A 19230-nucleotide genomic window follows, 5' to 3' on the forward strand; every position below is an offset into this window, starting at 1 on the left:
CCCCAGAGCCTGTCCTATCCCCACCTCCCCCTGTGCCTGGCTCCTGCTCCCAACTGGGGGCTCTGCTGTCCAGGAGGCCCTGCTACTCAGGTCTGGCTCTACCTCTGTGTCCTCCCTGTGCAACCGTGCCTGCTCCTGGGCTGTAACATCCCTGCACTGACCCACCTCTGAGCACCCCTCGCCGAGGCCTGGGACTAGGGTGACCAGATGTCCTGATTTTATAGGGACAATCCCAATATTTGGGCCTTTTTCTTATATGGGCCCCTATTACCTCCCACCCCCGTCCCGATTTTTCACACTTGCTATCTGGTCACCCTACCTGGGACTGGCACGTGACAGCTTGGAGGATGCTCTGCAGGGGGGGAAAGAGGCCGCCTGGCACTGCCTGCAGGGGAGCACAGGGACCGGAGCCGCTGGCAAGGGCCTTCCGTCTGGCCCGCCAGGCATCAACTGTTCCTTCCCGCTCCCCACTGGGGTTTCTGCTGCTACACAGCTCCGGCTGACCCCAGGCAGAATTGGAGCTAGGCAGCGGGGCCATCCTTATAGCCGAGCCACCAGCGGGGAACCAAGGGAAGCATCTGATGCCCAGTGAGCCGAATAGGGCCTTGTGGGCCAAATGTGGCTTTCAGGGGGCCCTCTGGGACTGCAAGGGGGCAGGTGCCTAATGCCAGCACGGCAGTGGGTTAGTCTGTTCTCACCCGCATGCTGAGTGTAACACTAGGGCCACAGTGGTGCCTCACTCGCATCCTGCACTGCCGTGTTGTGGGCTCAGCATCCTGTGTTCAGCCTGATGCGTGGCCCTGGCATGGGTAATGCAGCATCGCAAGTTAAAACCATTCTCTGGGCCAAGCAGCGCATGGCCCACGTGCTAGGAAATCCTGCTTCCGCGGATGAGCCTGCAGGGCAGCCAGGGCCAGGGCCTGGGGAGAGGGGTGTGCAGCAAAGACACAGGGACTCTCCTTGGGACAGACTTTGAGGACGGGAGTGGTGTCACGCTCAGTGTGTGCACAGGATTCCTTATGGCCCGAGAGCAGGTGTCCTGGGAAATGTGGCTTCTCGGGGAAGGAGTGAGCAGGGGATGAGACGACCCTCTTCAGGAGCAGCCTGAGCTCAGTGTGGGGAAGGTGGGGGCTGAGACAAGACTCTGAGGGATGCCCAAGAGGCTCTGGAGTGGCTTGGCTCTTTTGCGGGGTCCTGTGTTTGGTGACAGAGCGAGCCTCAGGGGAGGAGACCAGAAGGGACTTGGCCCAATGAGCACGACTAGATTTTGTTGCAGCATAGTCTAGTGGTTAGAGAGGGACAGGGAGCCGTGACTCCTGGGTTCCAATTTCTGCCTGTCCTTATTACTTACAGTGCAACCATGGGCAAATTCCTCTGTCTGTTTCTCCATTTGTTGTAGTAGTAGTAGTAATAATAACCCTTAATCCTAATACAGCACTTTCCATCCCTAGATCTCAAAGCACTTCAGAGAGGAGGGCAGTATCATTATCTCCTTTTACACATGGGGAAACTGAGGCATAGGTCAGGGAAGTGACTTCCCAAGGTCACCCAGCAGAACTGTGACTGAGCTGGGAATAGACCTCAGCTCTCCTGAGTCCACTGCGAGATGTAACTAATGCCTCCCTGGCCCTGGCATAATCATAATTGCCTGCAAAGCACTCTGGGACCCTTGCATGCTCTAAAGGGGCAGCGCCTGTGTCCTTGCACAGGGAGGGAGTGCTTATGCATGTAGTTCTGATATCCTCCCACTGGGCTCATGAGCTGCCTGCTGGTTGGTTCTTCATAGCTGTGTGATCTGTCCATGGTGCTGAGGGAGCCTTGACATTACCTTTATTATGTGGCTGCAGATGCTGGGAGCATGTTCTTCCTCTGGTGCCTAGGCCTTGCCCAACCCTTTGCATGGGGGGGATTTCAACCTGGTGTCCCTAGTTCCCACCCTCCTTTCTCTCAGCGTCTGAGTGAGCACCTGGGATCCAGGCAGGAGAGAAATTTCCCTCATGGGAATTCACCCTCCAGGACCATGGAAAACCGTTCTTTAGTTAAGGAGAAAAGAGCCACGTTCTAAGATGTGTGAGCTCATCCCACATAAATAGCACAAGAGTCTACCCCTGGCCCCATAATTGTGCTGTGTGGTGCTGGCCCACATAGGTCAGGTTGGGTTTGTCCCAGGATGTCCAGGGTGATGGAGAGTGGCCTGTGGAAAGTCTGACTAGGAAGTTAAGACTCTGACATTGCAGATCTATGGGCCAGGGGCCACCTTTTGGTTCTGTGTTTGTGCAGCGCCTAGTACTCCCAGGCTACAGAAGTACAACTAGATAACAGTAATTCTGATCTATGAAAAATGTTGGCACAAATGTTGGTCTGTCTCCCTCAGAAAAGGGGGGAGGAATAGCTCAGTGGTTTGAGCATTGGCCTGCTAAACCCAGGGTTGTGAGTTCAATCCTTAAGGGGGCCACTTAGGGATTTGGGGCAAAATCAGTATTTAGTCCTGCTAGTGAAGGCAGGGGGCTGGACTCAAAGACCTTTCAAGGTCCCTTCCAGTTCTAGGAGATAGGATATCTCCATTTAAAAAAATAATAATAATTTTTGGTATGGATTTAAAATGGAACAATTTTTTTGTGTGTTTTGGTTGCTGAGAATTGACATTTCTGTGTAAAAACCAAAAAAAATTGGTTGCCAGAAACTGACAAATTAAGTTTTTTAGCATTTATGACAAAAACCCTACAGTTTTTGATGGAAATGGATTTTTTGTGTATGAACATGTCTGGTTTTGTCACCAAAGAAAAAGCTATTTTCTGTCAAAAAAATTATTTCAGTGAAAAGTTTTCAGCCAGTTCGAATTAATGATCCGCTGCTCCTCTCTGGCCAGGAATCTCAAAGCACTTTACAAATACTTTACAATGAATCCTTCTCCAATCCCCCAGGGAGGCTTACAGGATAGACCTGGGTTCTAGTCCTGGTTCTACACTGCTTTGCTCGGTGACCTTGGACAAGTCGCTTCTCTCTGTGCCTCAGTTTTCCCATCTGTAAAATGGGGGTGATGCTACTGACCACCTTTGTTAAGTGCTTGGCTGAAAAGTGTACCATTGAACTGATGAGAAACTGAGGAAAATGTGATTTGCCCACAGTCACCAGCAGAGCTGGGAATAGAGCCCAGGTCTCTTGGTTCCCCTGCTAGACCTTTACCCACACAGCCACTCTCGCTCTCAATGGGGTGGTGAATCGGGTCTCTGTCCTCTCTGTGTCCCCATCACAAAACCACTCTCCGAGCTGGCCTCTAACTAACTGGCTCCCTTGTTGTTGGGCAAGGGAGCGGGGCTGAGGAGTGAGCACACCCTGGAGATAGAGATGCCCTCTCAGCCCTAGTGCCCCATCCAGGGCAGGGCTGGGTGGCACAGTGGGCGCTAGCCTTGCCACCTACTGTGCTGTGGCTGCTGGGCTGGGCCTGGCACCTTTCAGCACCAGCAGAGGTAGCTTAGAGCAAAACCAAAGGCTCTGGGCAGCGGCAGAGCGAGCAGCGCCCCTGGGGCTGGGCTTGGGCCCTGGATGAGACCTGCCCGAGGAGGCACCACACTCAGCTCTGTTCTGCGGTTGGTTGTCAGTTTCATAGTCTGTATTCAGGGCAGTGCCCCACCCCCATGCCCAGCGGCTCCCAGGCTCCCTGCTACTTCCTGCAGTCTCATCAAGTGACTGCCAGTCCACCTGGGCTGCTAACAGGGGCAGCAGAGGGCTCTGCTGGGCGTTCCTGGATATCCCACTTTCCAAGCCACCAGGGGTGGGGTCGTGTCCCCCCCCCAGGCTCTGGGCAATACCTGCACAACCCCTGCCACTCCCAACACTGATGGGAGAACAAACCCCAGGCGTCAGGAGACTCGTAACCAGTGACACCCTCCCTGCCCCTGCTTGTCTGGTCCCGACAGACTGGGCTGGGCTTTCGACAGTCCTGGCTACCACCTGTTCTTAACCCACTTGTCTCTGCCTCGCAGTCACCTCCGCTCCACCCCAGCCAGCCTCCTCCCCAGCTATTGTCTCCACCAGCCTGGTGACTGACTTGGAGGGACTCACACTGACCGACGCCTCGCTGATTCCTACCGTGAGTGACCCTGGTTCTTCATGCTGGGACAGCGGCCTTGCCGCTGGATCCCGCCTTCCAGAGCGCTGCGTAAGGAGGCCTAGAAAGCCACAGTGAGGCCTCCCCTGCGCTGCACTCTGCCGGGGGATCCCCCACTGCGCCCCCTCTTGTGGAGGACTGGGAGTTAGTGATGGGGCAGCAGGTAGGCCCTGGGGTTCCTTTGGGAGAACAAGGCCACCCCAAGAGCATAGGCACAGGCCCTTCCTGGCCACCGGCCCTGCACCCCTGCTGCCCAGAGTCCTGGCTGCCTGCCCTGCTGCTTCCAGGGGGCTCCGCTGCCAGCCCCGGCTCCCGCTCGGCTGCCAGCCCCGCGCCTGGGAGCTCCGCTGCCAGCCCGGGGTCCCGCTCGGCCCCCGGTCCCCAGGGCTCTGCTACTGGCCCCAGTGTCCCAGCCTCCAGCCCCATGCCCAGGGCTCCGCACCCACCCCTAGCTGTGGCCCTAGCCTCTGCTGCCATAGCCCCGTCTGCATCCCCTCCTCCCAGAGCCACGGCCCTGCTCCTGGCCCCAGCTCTAGGGGGCAGTAAGGGGCACGGACAGGGGTAAGAGGGGTGCAGCTCAGCACCCCCACTCCAAAAACTGTCCCAATGCCACGGCTCAAAAGGGGGAAGGACTCGCAAGCCCGGCCCAGTCACCCAGAGTCCTGCTCCCCCAGCCCAGGGCCTCAGGCATCTGCAGGTAGCAGTGGAGGTGGGATCAGTTCCTGAAGTGATTCCTTCGCTTCCCCTGCCTTGGAGCATAGGGATTGGCTCATCACTGCTCCCCGGCCTGCGACTCACCCCCGGCGTGTGCCAACGGCCTTTCTCCCTCCCTCTGCCCAGATGCTCAGCCCCGTGTTCAGCACCGTGAAGACCTACGAGCTGCTGCACCGCATGGCGGGCGAGGGGCTCTCGGTGGAGTACTACTTCAACCGGCAGCCCTTCCCCCCTGACCCCCACATGGTGGCCGTGCAGATCCAGTTCTCCAACAATACAGAGTCGGAGGTGAAGAACCTGCGGGTCAGCGAGCCCAAGCTGGTGTCTGGGATGCGAATCCAGGAGTTCCAGGAGATTGGTAAAGCCGGCTGGCCTTGGGCTGGGATGATGGGGCTCCCAAAGGCAGGCTCGCTCTCCCAGGGCTGCAGCCAGGGCTGCTCATGCAGTGAGTCGGTGGCGAAGCCTGATGCTGCCCACTGAGTGAGGCTCCCTGGCGTGATGCACATTCTGGGCTTTTCAGGATGCAGGCTTCACGCTGACCAGCGGGAGCCCAGACGGCCAGCCCCTCCCACTGCCAGGGCCAGGCTGCGAGCCCCTCAGCTAGGCTGTTGCCACCAAATGCTCTGTGTTGGGTGGGGTGGGGGTAGCTGCTCAGTTGTGGACCAAAATCGGGGGGTAGGGCAGAGAAGATGCCTCACGAAGCTGCCTGGCTGAGACATGATCTGGGCCCCTCTGCCTACATGTGCTGCAGCTGCAATCTCCTAGGAGTCATTCGGGGGGCACTAGAATGGGGCCCTAATTGTCACCCAGGCACACTATATTTGGGGGTAAGTTCGAGGGCAACGGTGTCTTTACCTGCACCCCAGTTTGCCATGGGATGGGGGATGGATCCTCACGTCACTGGCACTGGCCTCTCCCAGGCTGATGGCCCCACCTGGGAGGTCCCAGCAGGAAGCCCCCGTCAGCCGTGCCGGCCTGGGCACCTCTAGGTGGCGGAACCCTCCCCCAAAGTGAGCAGCGTTCCTCCCCCGGGGCCCTGTGGGCGGAGTCACAGGCTGAGGGCTGCACATGCATCCTCAGGACACACACACAGACCCCACACCCCTGTAGGCTTCATGGAAGGACCTGGCCTGAGGTGTATGTGCAGCAGGGAGCTGGCTAAAGCCATTGCAGTTCATGCATCACAGGCTGGGATTCCCCTAGGCTGCCTTCCAGAGACCAAGGGGATTCCATGACTGTGTGCCTTGCCAGCCTGGCCCAGCCCAGGTGGAGACCGCTATGTCTGCGTCACAAGCTGTCCCTGTGCTTACAGAGTCCTTAGCACCTGGCGACACCGCCAACATAATCATGGGCATCGACTTCTGCGACTCCACCCAGGCGGCCAACTTCCAGCTGTGGTGAGTTCCCCTCCCTGCCCCCCACGGGCACAGGCAGGAGTTACCCCTCTTAGCAAGGCTCCAGGACCCTCGTCAGCGCTCGGCTGGGCTGGTGTGCGTCCCTTCCACAGGAGGTCGGATTCTTGGCCCCAGATCCGGCCCACCAGACACATCACCTTGGGACCCCAGGGCAGGGCTGTGCCCCATTCATCTCAGTGGGGTGGTAACTGTGGAGCCTAGTGGAGCTCTAATGCCAGGCGTTCAGGTGTTACCAGCGCAGGGTGGCTTTGATCCCCGTGTGAGTCCACAGCGAAGCCATTCCAGCCCAAGTGCTGCTGTTTTGATCAGAGAGGGGGCTCACAAATGGGCCCTACAGGATGAGGAAGCAGAGAAGTGTTCTTGTTCCTGGCCCCCTCAGTCAGTGACTCCCACACCACCATGGATTCACACACACCCCTTAGAAGGGAACTAAGCCAGGACCTGCCTTCTCTTAGGCAGCAGTGGGCACGTAGCCCACCATCTGGCACTGAGCTGTTGGGCTGCCCCATTGCCTGACATGGCAGAGCGTGTGCTTAGAAACAGGGTGTCTGGTCGGGCACGGATGAGCTCCTTCCTCCCTGCTGTCCAGAGAGCATCAAGGGCTGGATGGTAACAAGCTGCTGCATTGGCTGCTGAGCGCTGGTGGGATCTGCTGCTGACCCTCCTCCCCCTGTGCCTCAGTTTCCCCACCCCTGTAGTGGGGCAGTGGCACCTTCCCCCTTTGCACCGGGCTTTGGAGCGCTCTCAGAGGGGTGGCTGCCACTGCTGGTGAGCTGGGCCTGGCATGCAGGGCAGAGCATGGTGGGGATTGACACTTGCCCTTAACTCCCCGGGGTCAACCAGGCTGGGTCCTTCTCACTGTGGCATGTTTCCTCCAGCACCCACTCGCGTCAGTTCTACGTCTCCATCCAGCCGCCGGTGGGAGAGCTCATGGCCCCAGTATTCATGAGTGAGAACGAGTTCAAGAAGGAGCAAGGTGAGTGCTGAGCGAGCGTGCTGATTGCCTCTAGAGCGTCTGCAAAGCTCACCCTGCTGTGGGCACCCAGCCTCCCTCCCTGCCCTGCCCAGCCCAAGCAGGGAGGTCTCCAGAGTCCAGCATCCCTGGCACTCGGAGCAGGGTGAAAGACCTCATGACCCCTTCCCTCCTCACCTGGCCAATGACAGGTCCAGGCCTCTGTATGTGACCCTGCCCATGGCCCCACCCCTTTCTGCCCCTTCCCCAGGGCCCCGCCCCTGTTCCACCAAAGGTCCCCCCCATTCCACCTCTCCACTGCGGCCCCAAGTCTGGAGAAGCTCTTTCCCCCCCACCACAGCCCCAGGCCACAGTAGGGAGTGAGCGCTCCCCCAGCCCTGAGGCTGCAGCAGGTAGTGAGAGCTCCTCCAGTCCCGGGGCTGCAGCGAGGGTCTTGGTTCTGAGGCTTCCCCTGCTGCCCCCCAGTTTCCGCTGAGGAGCGGGGTCAGAGTTGCAGGGGGCTTCCCCCGCTGCTGCACTCAGTGTGAATGCCAAGTAGTAGGGGTAGGGGCAGGCAGGAGTTTCCCCCGACTGGCTGCTGGGGAGCGGGGTCAAGAGGCGCAGGGGTTTCCCCCACGGCCCCACCTGCCTGGCCCTGCTGCCCAGGAGCAGGGTCATGGCGCGGGGGCTTTCCCCACCTGCCCAGGGCTCCATGGCCCCCCAATTGGCCAGGGCCTCTGGGCACGGGTCCCGTAGGCCCAGTGGCTAATCCGCCACTCCCTGGTAGCACCTCTCAGTTGATGCTTGTGTGACTTCTAGCTCCGCCCCCCCCCCCCAGCAACTTAGCCCAGGCGGGGCTCCCTGCACTGCACTCTGCGGGGCTGTGCCAACGGCTGATGTTAACACCGATTTTATTCCCCTCTGCGTCCTTGCTTTCCTTAGCACAGCTGTTAAGGACGGGTGCGGGTAAGTCGCAGCTCCAGGAGCGACTCCCAGAGGAGGAGACGCTGCTGCCCCCTTACCTCCCCCACTCCCTCTACCAGCCTTAGCATTAGCTCTGCTGCCAGCCCCATAGTGAGTCCATGGCTGTGAGCTGCTCTCTAGATCAGCAAGCTAGCACTGTTTTAGCCCCCTCCCCAGCCTAGGGCCTGGCCTTGGAGATTGAGGCGGGGGGGGGGAGGATGTGGCGCAGCACCGCCAGAGGGCTCAGGAGGAGATGGGTTCCCAGGGCCCCACGGAGCTCCCCCAGCAGTAAGGAGCATCAGGCAGAATCCAGAAGGCCTCATCGAGCAGGTCACGGTGTGGGCCCGTCATATTGGGGGTCTCTTCTCCGGGGGGCTGTCTGGGATCAGACAACATGCTCCCAGCATGCAATGGGCCACCCTGGTATGAGCAGAGGGTGACTGAACCAAGCAGAGCATTGCATACTGGGACGTGTCTCTGCAGGTGCAGGGCTCCTGAGGCAGTGTCAGTGCATGCTGGTGCTGTCAGCTCCACAGGCTGCTCTGCCGCATCAGACCAGGGCAGCTGCAGCCTGAATTGCAGTATCCAGGCTAAGCGTGGGGTTGCAGCTCCTCGGGGGGCTACGGGCGGGTGCCCTTGGCCAGCTCCTCTCCCACCCCCATCTCCCGCTGCTCAGGTCACTTCCCCCACCCTGCCGTTCTCACCATGCGTCACCCTCTCCTCCACCCTGGCTCTACACTAGGGTTGCCATATCTGAACTTTCAAAAAAGAGGACACTCCATTGGGGGGTAGCCCCGCCCCCTAGCCAATCCCTCCCACTTCCCACCCCCTGACAGCACCCCCAGAACCCCCACCCATCTAAGCCCCCCTGCTCCCTGTCCCTGACTGTCCCAACCCCTGTCCACACCCCTGCCCTCCAAACTCCCGACATCCAACCCCCCCACTCCCTGTCTGCCCCCCTTCTCCAACTCCCCGGTCCCCTTACCGTGCCGCTCGGCTTAGAGCAGGTGTCTGGCTCCGTGCCCCAAGGAGCGTCCCGCCCCGCCCGAGCACTGCTGAGCGGCGTGCTGAGGCTGTGGAGGAGGGGGGAATCGGGGGAGGGGCTCTGGCCGCCGCTGCCAGCCCCGCCGCCGCGTTCCCTCACAGGCACACACCCCCGCCCCCCAGCACTGCCGGACGGTGTGCTAAGGCTGCAGGGGATGGGGGGAGCCGGGAAGGGGCTTTGGCTGCCGAGCCCCCAGTGCAAGCGGCGCTCTGCTGCCCTGTCAGGCGCTTTTCAGTCGATAAATAGCCGACCGGGGGGAAATCCCAGATATTTTTAGAAATCCCCCCCGAATGACTATTTAAAGAGCGAAAAGCCGAACATGTCCAGGGAAAACTGGACGTATGATAACCCTATCTACACTCACTGCCCCTCCTCCTCTAGGTGTGCCCAGCCACTGCTCTGCCGCCTCCCCTCCCTCCACAGGGCTCGCATCTTCCTCCTGCGCCAGCCTAGGATAGCTCCGTGTTAATGTGCAGCCTGCCTCCACTCCCTGCCCTGCCTGGTCTGGACCCTGGGTGCTGGCCTGTCTCCCTACCTCACTGTCCCTCGTGGTTCTGGACTCTCCTGGTGACTCCCCTGGATCCGTATGGGAGTGGCTGTGTGTGTGGTCACGGCTTGCCCTCTGGGCTGAGCCTATTGGAGTCAGTCCTCTAGGCCGAGGCCTGGCTCTTGGTGCTCAGGTGCCAGGTTCAGTCCCCAATCCCGGTATGGGTATGTAAATGGCTGGGAAAGCAGACATGCTCAGATGCCACCGAGACACTGCCCTGGTAGGATTCCCAATTCCCATCTGCCCCCCGAGCCTGCACTGGGGATGCTCCCAGCCACACTCTGCAGCCCCCCAAGGTTCAGAGGAGCAGCCAGCATCTGGCACGAGTGTTTGACCAGCCACCCTCCTGCATTGCAGCTTTTGGAGCTGCACTCAGGCACTGGGTCCCTGGTGTCCCAGTGCGGGCTGCCTGGCAGCATCCTTACCCTAAACACAAGCCCTCAGCACTGTGAGCTGGCCACACCAGGCCGTGACTGTGGCATGCACCTGCGCCTATTCTGAGTGCCGTAACACGCCTCGGGCCCAACCATCCCCAGAGCCCGGCTCAGAGAGGGTGGGGAAGGTGGAGGATTTGTGCCCAAAGTGGCCTCGAGGGCTACTCCTGTCTAATGGCTCACCTGGAAACAGGTTACAGATCAGCTCTGAGTGCTCGCTGGGACGGGCCCAGGCTGGGGATAGGGGAAGCTCTGCGGTCAGATTTGAACCTCCTGAGGCTGCAGAATCTGCCTGGCAGTCCCAGGAACTCATCTGGCTGGCCAGGACCCCCCAGTGCCTGCCTGACTGGCTGCATTACAGCGGCCATGCTCAGGTCCCAGCCAGATCCTGAGAGCTGCAGGCGAGGGGAGCTCAGGTGACTATTCCACAATCCCCAGACTGGGGATGGGAAAGGTTTGGTGGCAGAGGGATCTTCCCTCCCCTGCTGCACCCAGTTAGGCACCATGCTCTAGCAGCAGGGAGCTCCCGGGGAGGCAGATGAAGGGGAGCCCATGACACAAAAGGGTTAAATTCCAATAGGTGTTTCTTGGCGCCCTCTCTTGGTGACAGGTGGTAGGTAGAGCCACAACCTCTCATACCTGTGCTGCCATTATGGTGCGCCATTGCTCTGCACCATCAGTGCAATGTCAGGACCCCCAATCAACATGAAGCTTTACATGCCCTGCACCCAGGGCACCCAGGGTGGTCTGTCTGCAAATTGCAGGAGGGGCTTGGCCATCCCCCCCAATCCCACCTGCCAGGGTACCACACTGGAAGCCAGCATCCCTCAGGTTTCCATACCAGCATGGCAACAGGGAGGCTGCTGACATGTGCATTCCCAGGCTCTTTCTGCTTGGTAAAGGGAGAGGCCCTTTGCTGAAGCATGGTCCTGCCAGCTGGATCATGGGGTGGAGGGTGGGGTAATCCAAACTGGGTCGTGGGCAGAGCTCCAGAACGGCTGGTGTTGGGGGTACAGGGGCACAGAGAGAAGAGTGGGGAGCTAGAGGAAATTAATTTCATTGGTGCTGAGGTTCTGGGCGGTCCGCAACTCAGAGAGCCGTGGTAGGACATAGAGGGGTTTCCGTCCTCCATGTATAGTCCTCACCCTGTGCCAGTCCGCCTCCCACTGCAGCTGCATCCATGGGTAGGTGTGCCCAGGCCCAGTGCAGCCTCTACCAGAGTTGAGTCTCATGGTTCCTGAGGTCATTGCTGGAGGCAGCTTTACAGCAATGTCCCCTAATGATCAATTCCCCACCAGCCTTGACACTGCAAACATCACCCCCTCGGGCCTGCCCCAGTCCAGCAGGCTGGAGCTGGACTCCCCAGGCCTTTGTTTGGCAGCTCCTGCCTGGGGCTGGCTGCCTGCACTGTTCTACTGGCCCACTAGGCTTGTTAGCCCCTCGCATTCCCACCCCCTCACTGGGAAGGGGTTTGCCTCTCTCCAAAGGCAGGACTTGCTTGCAACACGGGAAACCTCACCCGGCCCGGACACGGAAAGGATTGACAGATTGATAGCTCTTTCTCGATTCTGTGGGTGGTGGTGCATGGCCGTTCTTAGTTGGTAGAGCGATTTGTCTGGTTAATTCCAATAACGAACGAGACTCTGGCATGCTATTTTTTTTTTTTTAGGAAAAAATTAAAAAAATAGTTTTGGGCCCCACACTACAAGAAGGATGTGGAAAAATTGGAAAGAGTCCAGCGGAGGGCAACAAAAATGATTAGGGGTCTGGAGCACATGACTTATGAGGAGAGGCTGAGGGAACTGGGATTGTTTAGTCTCCAGAAGAGAAGAATGAGGGGGGATTTGATAGCAGCCTTCAACTACCTGAAGGGGGGTTCCAAAGAGAATGGAGCTAGGCTGTTCTCAGTGGTGGCAGATGACAGAACAAGGAGCAATGGTCTCAAGTTGCAGTGGGGGAGGTCCAGGTTGGATATCAGGAAAAACTATTTCACTAGGAGGGTGGTGAAACACTGGAATGCGTTACCTAGGGAGGTGGTGGAGTCTTCTTCCTTGGAGGTTTTTAAGGCCCGGCTTGACAAAGCCCTGGCTGGGATGATTTAGCTGGGAATTGGTCCTGCTTTGAGCAGGGGGTTGGACTAGATGACCTCTTGAGGTCCCTTCCAACTCTGATATTCTATGATTCTATTCTATTCTATGATGTCAGAATCCTAGTCGTATACAATGGAAAAGGCCTGCTGCCCTGTCCAGCCCCTCTTCTGGGGCCAGTGCCGGATTGGGCCCTAGCATTAGCGCTGGACTAGGTGAAACGAGCGAGGGGGCTCCTGCCAGTTCCCCTAGGCTGCCACATTTGTCTCCCTAGGGCAAGTCCAGCCTCATGTCACCCCATTGTGCCAGCTGGGCCCCGCCTGTCCTGTCAGGAAGCCCTTTCAGTAGCTGGCTGTAGCCAAGCTCAAGATATTTAACTACTTCTAGCTTTTTCTCCTGAACCAAATGGGTTTGTGGCCAATAGTGCCACGGCTGGCTCTGCTGCCGGCAGGCTAAGGTCAGACCTCCTGCAGCGGTAGGGGCTAAGCCGAGCACTGCGGGGCCGGGGCAGAACTCCCGTCCTGCTGGACAGCAGTGGACAGCTGGCTCAGTGTGTTGCGGGGGTTGCCTTCCTTGTGAGGAGCTGCTGGTGGCTATTGCAGGAGGCTGGACAAGAAGGGCCCATGGTACAACGCTGCTCACTTGGAATGGGAGCGTTTCACAGCCACCCTGCACTGGTTTAATGATGATCGTTTGACTTGGGCCCAGGGTAGAGAGCCCTGGAGCCCTGTTAGCAGGTGAAGGAGGGAATGTCTGCTCCCCTCCCCCCTTCACACACAATGGACAGTGCCTGCAGGACATGGTTGCACAAGCTCCAGTGAAGCTAATGGCCTTTGAGCCATTTCTTGTGCAGTGTTAGAGCAATCTCCGAGGCACAGTTACAGTTCAGTGGGATCGGAGCCTGCAGCAAAGCTCCCCACTACAAACAGCCGTCCCAGGGATGAGCTCACACGGGGAGACCCGGATGGGGTTCAGCTTTCTGACTTCATTCAATAACAGGTTGAGGCCAGCCAGTGCAGGAGGCCCAGCCCAATGTCAGAACCAGCATGGGCTGGGCAAGGGGAACTGGTCTGCCCTAGGGAGAGTGTGACCACCCCCCAGCCAGTGCATGAAGTGCTCGGGGGGGTTCAGGCCTTTTAGGACCCCAGGGCTTGGGGTGAATTGGGAGGAGCCCCCAAGGGACTATCTCGCCCCACCCCTGTGAACAGGCACTCTGCAGCCCTCCTGGCTCTTGTCCCATTGATGTAATGCATAGGAATAGGGTAGTGTCCCTTTAAATAATTTGTGGGCCTTCTAGTGGCACTCACTGTGTTGTGTGTTAGAAACCAGCTGGAGCAGCAGGGTGTGCCCTTAGGTCTGGCACATGTATAGTTAGCACACGCTATTCCTGGGCCTCTGATGTTTGACATAAGCAGCAAGGCACAACAGGAGCTTGTTACAGTGCCACTAGAGCCAGCCCATTGGCCCTGCCCGGCACTACTCTGCAGGCTTAGAGAGCCTGACACTGACCCAGACAGCTACCCCCACCTGACTCCGAGCCAGGTCATCGCCTGAACCACTAGCCATGTTCTTGCAGGAGAATCTATTGGGGTAGTACTGGCCCAAGCAGAAGGAGCTCACCTGGGTCCTCAAATGCTGGGCGGAGCTGGTGTCTGGAAGAGTCCTGCGTGAACTGGTCCCTGGCACCGGTTTGTTCCCCTCCACCCCACCCCGCATGGTTTTCGTCCTTGTTGCCAAAGGCCCAGCCCTACCTCTGCCAGCCGCTGCAGGGAGGGTCCTCGGGCAGCTCAGCCCTGCCATTCAAATCAGGGAAGGTGCTTGTCTCAGGGGGCTGGATGCAGCCCTGTCCATGTCCATCCTTTAAACCGGATTAGCCGCATGGATAGCTCCACCCAACCCTTTGCAGAGCTGCCCCAGGCTAACCCCCCTCCAATCCCCTTTCCAGGCAAGCTGACAGGAATGAGTGAGATCACGGAGAAGCTGACGCTGCCGGACAAATGCCAGAGTGACCACACGATCGTCCAGCGAGTGACGGCAGCCGCCAACGTCAGCCGCGTGCCCTGCGGAGCAGACAATGAGTACAGGTGCGGGGGACCCCGATCTACACACACAAGTCCCAACTGCTGGAGCTGAAAGGAGCAGCCGGCCATCCCTTGGGGGAGACAGCACCGCACCGAGGAGCTGTGGGTTACAGAGGGGCTGTGGCCAGAGCCCCTGTTGCCCCATTGGGAAACAGGCAGGCACTGGCTGGGGCGGGTCCATGTTCTACTCAGTGCTTTGCATTCACCCGCTCTGGGACCTGCCTGTGCTGCTCTGGGATCTGCCAGCTCCTGGTGCCTTTGGCGGCCAGTTCCTGGGCTAGATTAGTACCAGGGGACACTGTTGTAAAGTGGATGTGACACTGGCATGCTGCTTGTGGCAGTCCCTTGCCCGGACAGGGGCTCCAGGCTGTGACCCAGCTCTCCTGTGGTTTGCAAGGCAGCTCTGTGGTCGGCAGGTCTGGCCACACCAGGTGGGTGAATGGAGCAGCCATTAGCGGGAAGTCCCTGCCCCAACCGTGCCCCTTCCAGTGCTACGCAGGCAGAAGGGATGGCTAGAGACCCAGTGCTGAGGCACAGGCTGTCTGCCTCAGGGCCACCTCTCCCGGCACTGGGCTACAGCCCTGGGGATGAGCTGGGTGTTGCCCTAGGACAGTGCCTTCATGCCCCCTCCTTTCCCATGGGCAGGTTCGCTGCCAAGACGGTGACCAGCGGGAGCCTCGTCCTCATCACCTTGGAGCGGAAGGAAGGAGCCAGGGCCCACCTAACTGTCAACAGTGAGAAGATGGTGATTGGCACCATGCTGGTGCAGGATGTTAGCCAGGCCTTGGCACAGTGACCAGGAGGCTGCTGCTCCTCCCCATTCCCCCGCAGCCTCTGAACAGCACCCTGCCCATCCCCCCCCCCAAATTCCCCCTCCCCCCCCCCCCCTGCACCTTCTGTTGTCCACATCTCAGCCCCCTCTCCATTGGCTGGCAGCAGTGATAGACAGACCTGCTCCTCCCACCCCTTTCTGCGGCTTGGGAACTGGGACAGGGTGCTCCCTGCTGTCCTTAGCCCCCTTCTCCCCCCACCCCCACTCCCGGCGCAAAGCCACTGCCCTGGAGGTTTTTGTTCCCCCCCGAGACCTGGCTGCGTCCCTGAGGAGCAGGGGGTGAGGGAGGGGAGCAGATGAAGGCTGCTGAGCTCGGAGGTGGGTACCAGGGCAGCAGCCAATGGACGGCAAGCCCTGCTGGCGCCCTGGCAGTGTAGCCTTGGGCTCCGTGCCGTGAAGTCGCTCCGTGCCGGTCTCACTGTAGCTCTATTTATTATGACCAGGAACCTCAATACAATCCCTTGGAAACTGTCCCGCTGCCCAGCTCTGCCTTGTGTGTGGAATTACTCCTCCAGCCCCAAGTGGGTCTGCCCAGGTGCCCGTCCCACTCAAGCCCGGCAGCCTCTCCCGACCCAGCTGGGGCTGGCAGCCGGCCCTGCAATGCAGGCCCCAGTTTAAGCCTTGCTATGGGAGTGGGTGGGGGCCTTAGGGTCCCGATCTGTGAGATCCAACGTCTGGGGCCCGGCTGGCAAACACCCTGGAGGAGAGACGCCATGGAAATACCATGCTGCTTGGAGTGAGCCTAGCACAGGAGGGGAGGGAAGATCCAGAGAGCCCCTCTGCTGCCTCCCCTGGGCTTGCAGAGGGTAGGAAGGGGGCAGCCAGCCCCAGCTCAATGCTCCCCACAGATGATGGCGCTTTGGGGCAGTATTAGCCCTTCTGCCAAGAGGAGATGGAAGAGTCCGCAGGCCTCCCTGTGCATAGGGAAGGGTTCTCTGCGCTTTCTGCTCTGAAGAGCCCTGTCCCGGCCTTGGCCCAGCCCTGCCTCTCCCCCTCCCCCCGCCAGTGCAGCGGTCAGGCCTGCAGAGTGGGGCCCTGGGAGGGAGGGGCAGGAATGCAGTGGGGAAGTGAGGCCTTGGCACTGCAGAGCTCAGGACAGGGGTGATGGGTAGAGCCCTTGTGTTTGCTAGCCCCACTCATTGACATAGCCACTTAACTTGCCAGCCATACACCAAGGGCACCTCCCCCCATGCTGCAGCTGCCTCTGGGGAGCAGGCTAGTAGCCTCTTAGCACCACGCTGTGACCCTACATGGCAGCTCCGCACAGGGCGCAGGGAATCCCCATTAACAGCAGGCTGCAGCAAGGGCCCCATTCTTCACCAGGGAGCAGGCCCCCGCTACAGAGATCTCCATGGGGCCAAATGAAGGGCCCAGCTCAACCAAACTCCAGCTCACCCTGCCCAGGTCCCGCTCAGCCAGCCTGGCCTCAGTCCCTCCTAGCACTCTGGGACAGCTTGTGGGCCACTCCCTCTGGAGGCCACTCGATGGCGTGATGCCTGTTGCCCAGCTGCAGCCAAGGGGCGAGGCTAATCATCCTGCGGGTGGAGCAGGAGGACATCCCCCTGGAGGGGGAAGATTTGTGGATCTGCTGCTAGTCTTCTTCAGCACCACGTACGGGAGTATGGTGGTGCAGTGCGGGGGGGCTGGGCAGTCAGCACCCGTGGTGAGGTGCCAGCCAACTTGGGCCCAGCTCAGCATCTCGAACCAACCCTGCCCCATGAAGCTGGGGGGAGCCTGGGCCCTTTCTTAGGGGCTCTCAAGTGTGGGCACCAGGCTGGCATGGGCTTACAGTGCCCCCAGCATGTTCCCAGGAGGTTGGCAGTGGGACAGGGAATCTTTCACCTCAGCTCAGTGCTGAGTGTCCACATCACAGGCTTCCCCACTGCCCTGGGCCTTCCCTGGCTGGCTCAGGAGAAAGGCCAAGAACTGACGCTCTGGCACTGGGCTGAGGTGCACTGCAGGAAGGGATGCCCTGCTGGGCTGCAGCCAAGGACATCCTTCTCCACAGCAGCCTGTGGCCACCTCCATGATAGTACTGCCACCGCCCAGATGCAAACCCCCTGCCACCAACAAACATTGGCACAGACCAGTCAGGTGCCAGCTCCTGGCCCTGGCCCGCCTCCCTGCCCATCTCACACTTGGGGACGGGCTGGCTGTGGGAGTTGTGCCCATGGGAGAAAGCTCCTGCTTCCCTCACTGCCTGGCAGGCCAGGTGGCTCCTGTGGTGACTTGGCCTTTGGCCATGACACCAACCTGTGGGCTGGCCTTGGGCCCTGAGGGCGAAGCAAGGCCCAAGCGCATTAGCACCCAGACTAACATGTGCTGGGACTCTGAACTTAGCTACAGCCCTCACTGTGTTATAAGAACACCCGCATTTGGCTCCTCCCACTGAGGGAATGCAAGTCCTTTACAAAGATGGGGAAACTGAGGCACAGATGGGCTGGGACTCACCCATGGTCACAGAGCCCAGTTCCCTGCTCTAACCACTAGACCAGGGATAGGCAACCTATGGCATGCGTGTTGAAGGCAGCACACAAGCTGATTTTCAGTGGCACTCACACTGCCCGGGTCCTGGCCACCGGTCCAGGGGGCTCTGCATTATAATTTAATTTTAAATGAAGCTTCTTAAACATTTTAAAAACCTTCCTTACTTTACATACAACAATAGTTTAGTTACATATTACAGACTTAGAGAAAGAGACCATCTAAAAACGTTAAAATGTATTACTGGCACGCGAAACCATAAATTAGAGTGAATAAATGAAGACTCGGCACATCACTTCTGAAAGGTTGCCGACTCCTGCACTAAACCATACCCTACAGGTGCCCTTGCAGCAGCTTTCAACCAGACTCTTGAGCAAGGGACTGCATTCCCCAGAGCCCCCAGGATCTCACCCGTCCAGGGGCCTGGATGGCAGCTCCCTTCGTCTGTTCCCTCTGCAGCAGACCCATCCTGCTGCCCCCAACCCAGCCTGGAAACACACCGCGCCTCTCCCCCAGTACCTGCAGCTGTTCTCCGGGACGCTGTGTCTGTGGGCCCTGGGGCTGATGCCCTCATTTCTTCCAGGGGATGGTTTGGCTGGGCATAGGCAGGTTTCTTTGGTGCACCCTGCGGCCTTTGGGTAACGGCCAGTGCGCCTGTTGCTCCTCTCCCCACCCCTCATGGTTTCAGGGCGCAGCAGCCCTGCTGGGTGGGAGGACTGGCCTGGGCTGGGGGAACATGGGGTGTAGTGGTCAGTCACCCCGGGGTGGTACTGTGAAACAGTCGGTCGGCTTGAAGGACCCGGAGGGTCTCCCAGCCACAGCTGATGTCTGTGCCGGGAACATGACCTGCTGCAGCGCAGCAACGTTCCTCCTCATCAGACCAAGGCCTGTGCTACACAGCTCCCTGCCCTCCATAGGCAAAAACTGGCATCTGGACACTGCCCAGAGCTGCGGCTGCCAGGGCTGCGATGGCTGGCTCTGGCAAGCCGCAAGGGGACAGCCGGAGTGATTTGATTGCGTGTGTGGCCACAGCATCTTGGAGCCCCATCCCAGAGGAGTTTATTATTATTTGTATTACGGAAGTGACCCCAACAGCTCAGACGCCTCCTGTGTCAGGTGTTGCCCTGAAGGGCTCACGATCTAATACGGGCACCAGACACAGGGTGAGACAGACCCGGAGAAGGGCAGAGGCAGCGTGTCCCAGGCTGACAGGGCTCTTTCTGGTCCAGCCCCACCTGTGCCTGGCTCAGCTCTCCGCCACAGCTGGGGACAGTTAGCACAGCCACATGACAGGGAGCTCCCACAGCTGAATCAGGCCCAGGCCGAGGGCTGACCCAGAAGCCTGCAGGGAGCCCAAGGTAGTGAAGGTGTATCCAGCTTGAAGGAGGCCTGCCTGCCCTCTAGCCAGGCCAGGATTAACGGGGAAGCTGAGCAAAGGCTGCAGCCAGCTGGAGTGATCAGCACAGACTCTGCAGGCCTGAGAGACTGGGTGCAGGCAGGGCCACTTACTGGAGTTATCAGCCTCTCCCAGTTGGGCTAAGGACTAAGCCGAGATGCTGTAAGAA

The 19230-nt window shown here is 59.3% G+C and overlaps 1 protein-coding gene across 1 annotated transcript in view; it reads left to right on the forward strand.

Moving 5' to 3' along the window:
- LOC117883986 (AP-3 complex subunit beta-2-like) overlaps positions 1–15654 on the forward strand; it is a 50856-nt gene extending 35202 nt beyond the window's left edge. The window contains 6 exon segments of the mRNA XM_034783977.1: positions 3987–4093; positions 4952–5183; positions 6138–6222; positions 7119–7216; positions 14214–14352; positions 14995–15654. Of these exon segments, the coding sequence (XP_034639868.1) occupies positions 3987–4093; positions 4952–5183; positions 6138–6222; positions 7119–7216; positions 14214–14352; positions 14995–15145 (812 nt within the window). The 3' untranslated portion in view covers positions 15146–15654.
- The last annotated feature ends 3576 nt before the right edge of the window (positions 15655–19230 follow it).

The sequence above is a fragment of the Trachemys scripta genome, chromosome 10 (assembly GCF_013100865.1).
Source record: "Trachemys scripta elegans isolate TJP31775 chromosome 10, CAS_Tse_1.0, whole genome shotgun sequence".
Lineage (NCBI taxonomy): Eukaryota > Metazoa > Chordata > Testudines > Emydidae > Trachemys > Trachemys scripta.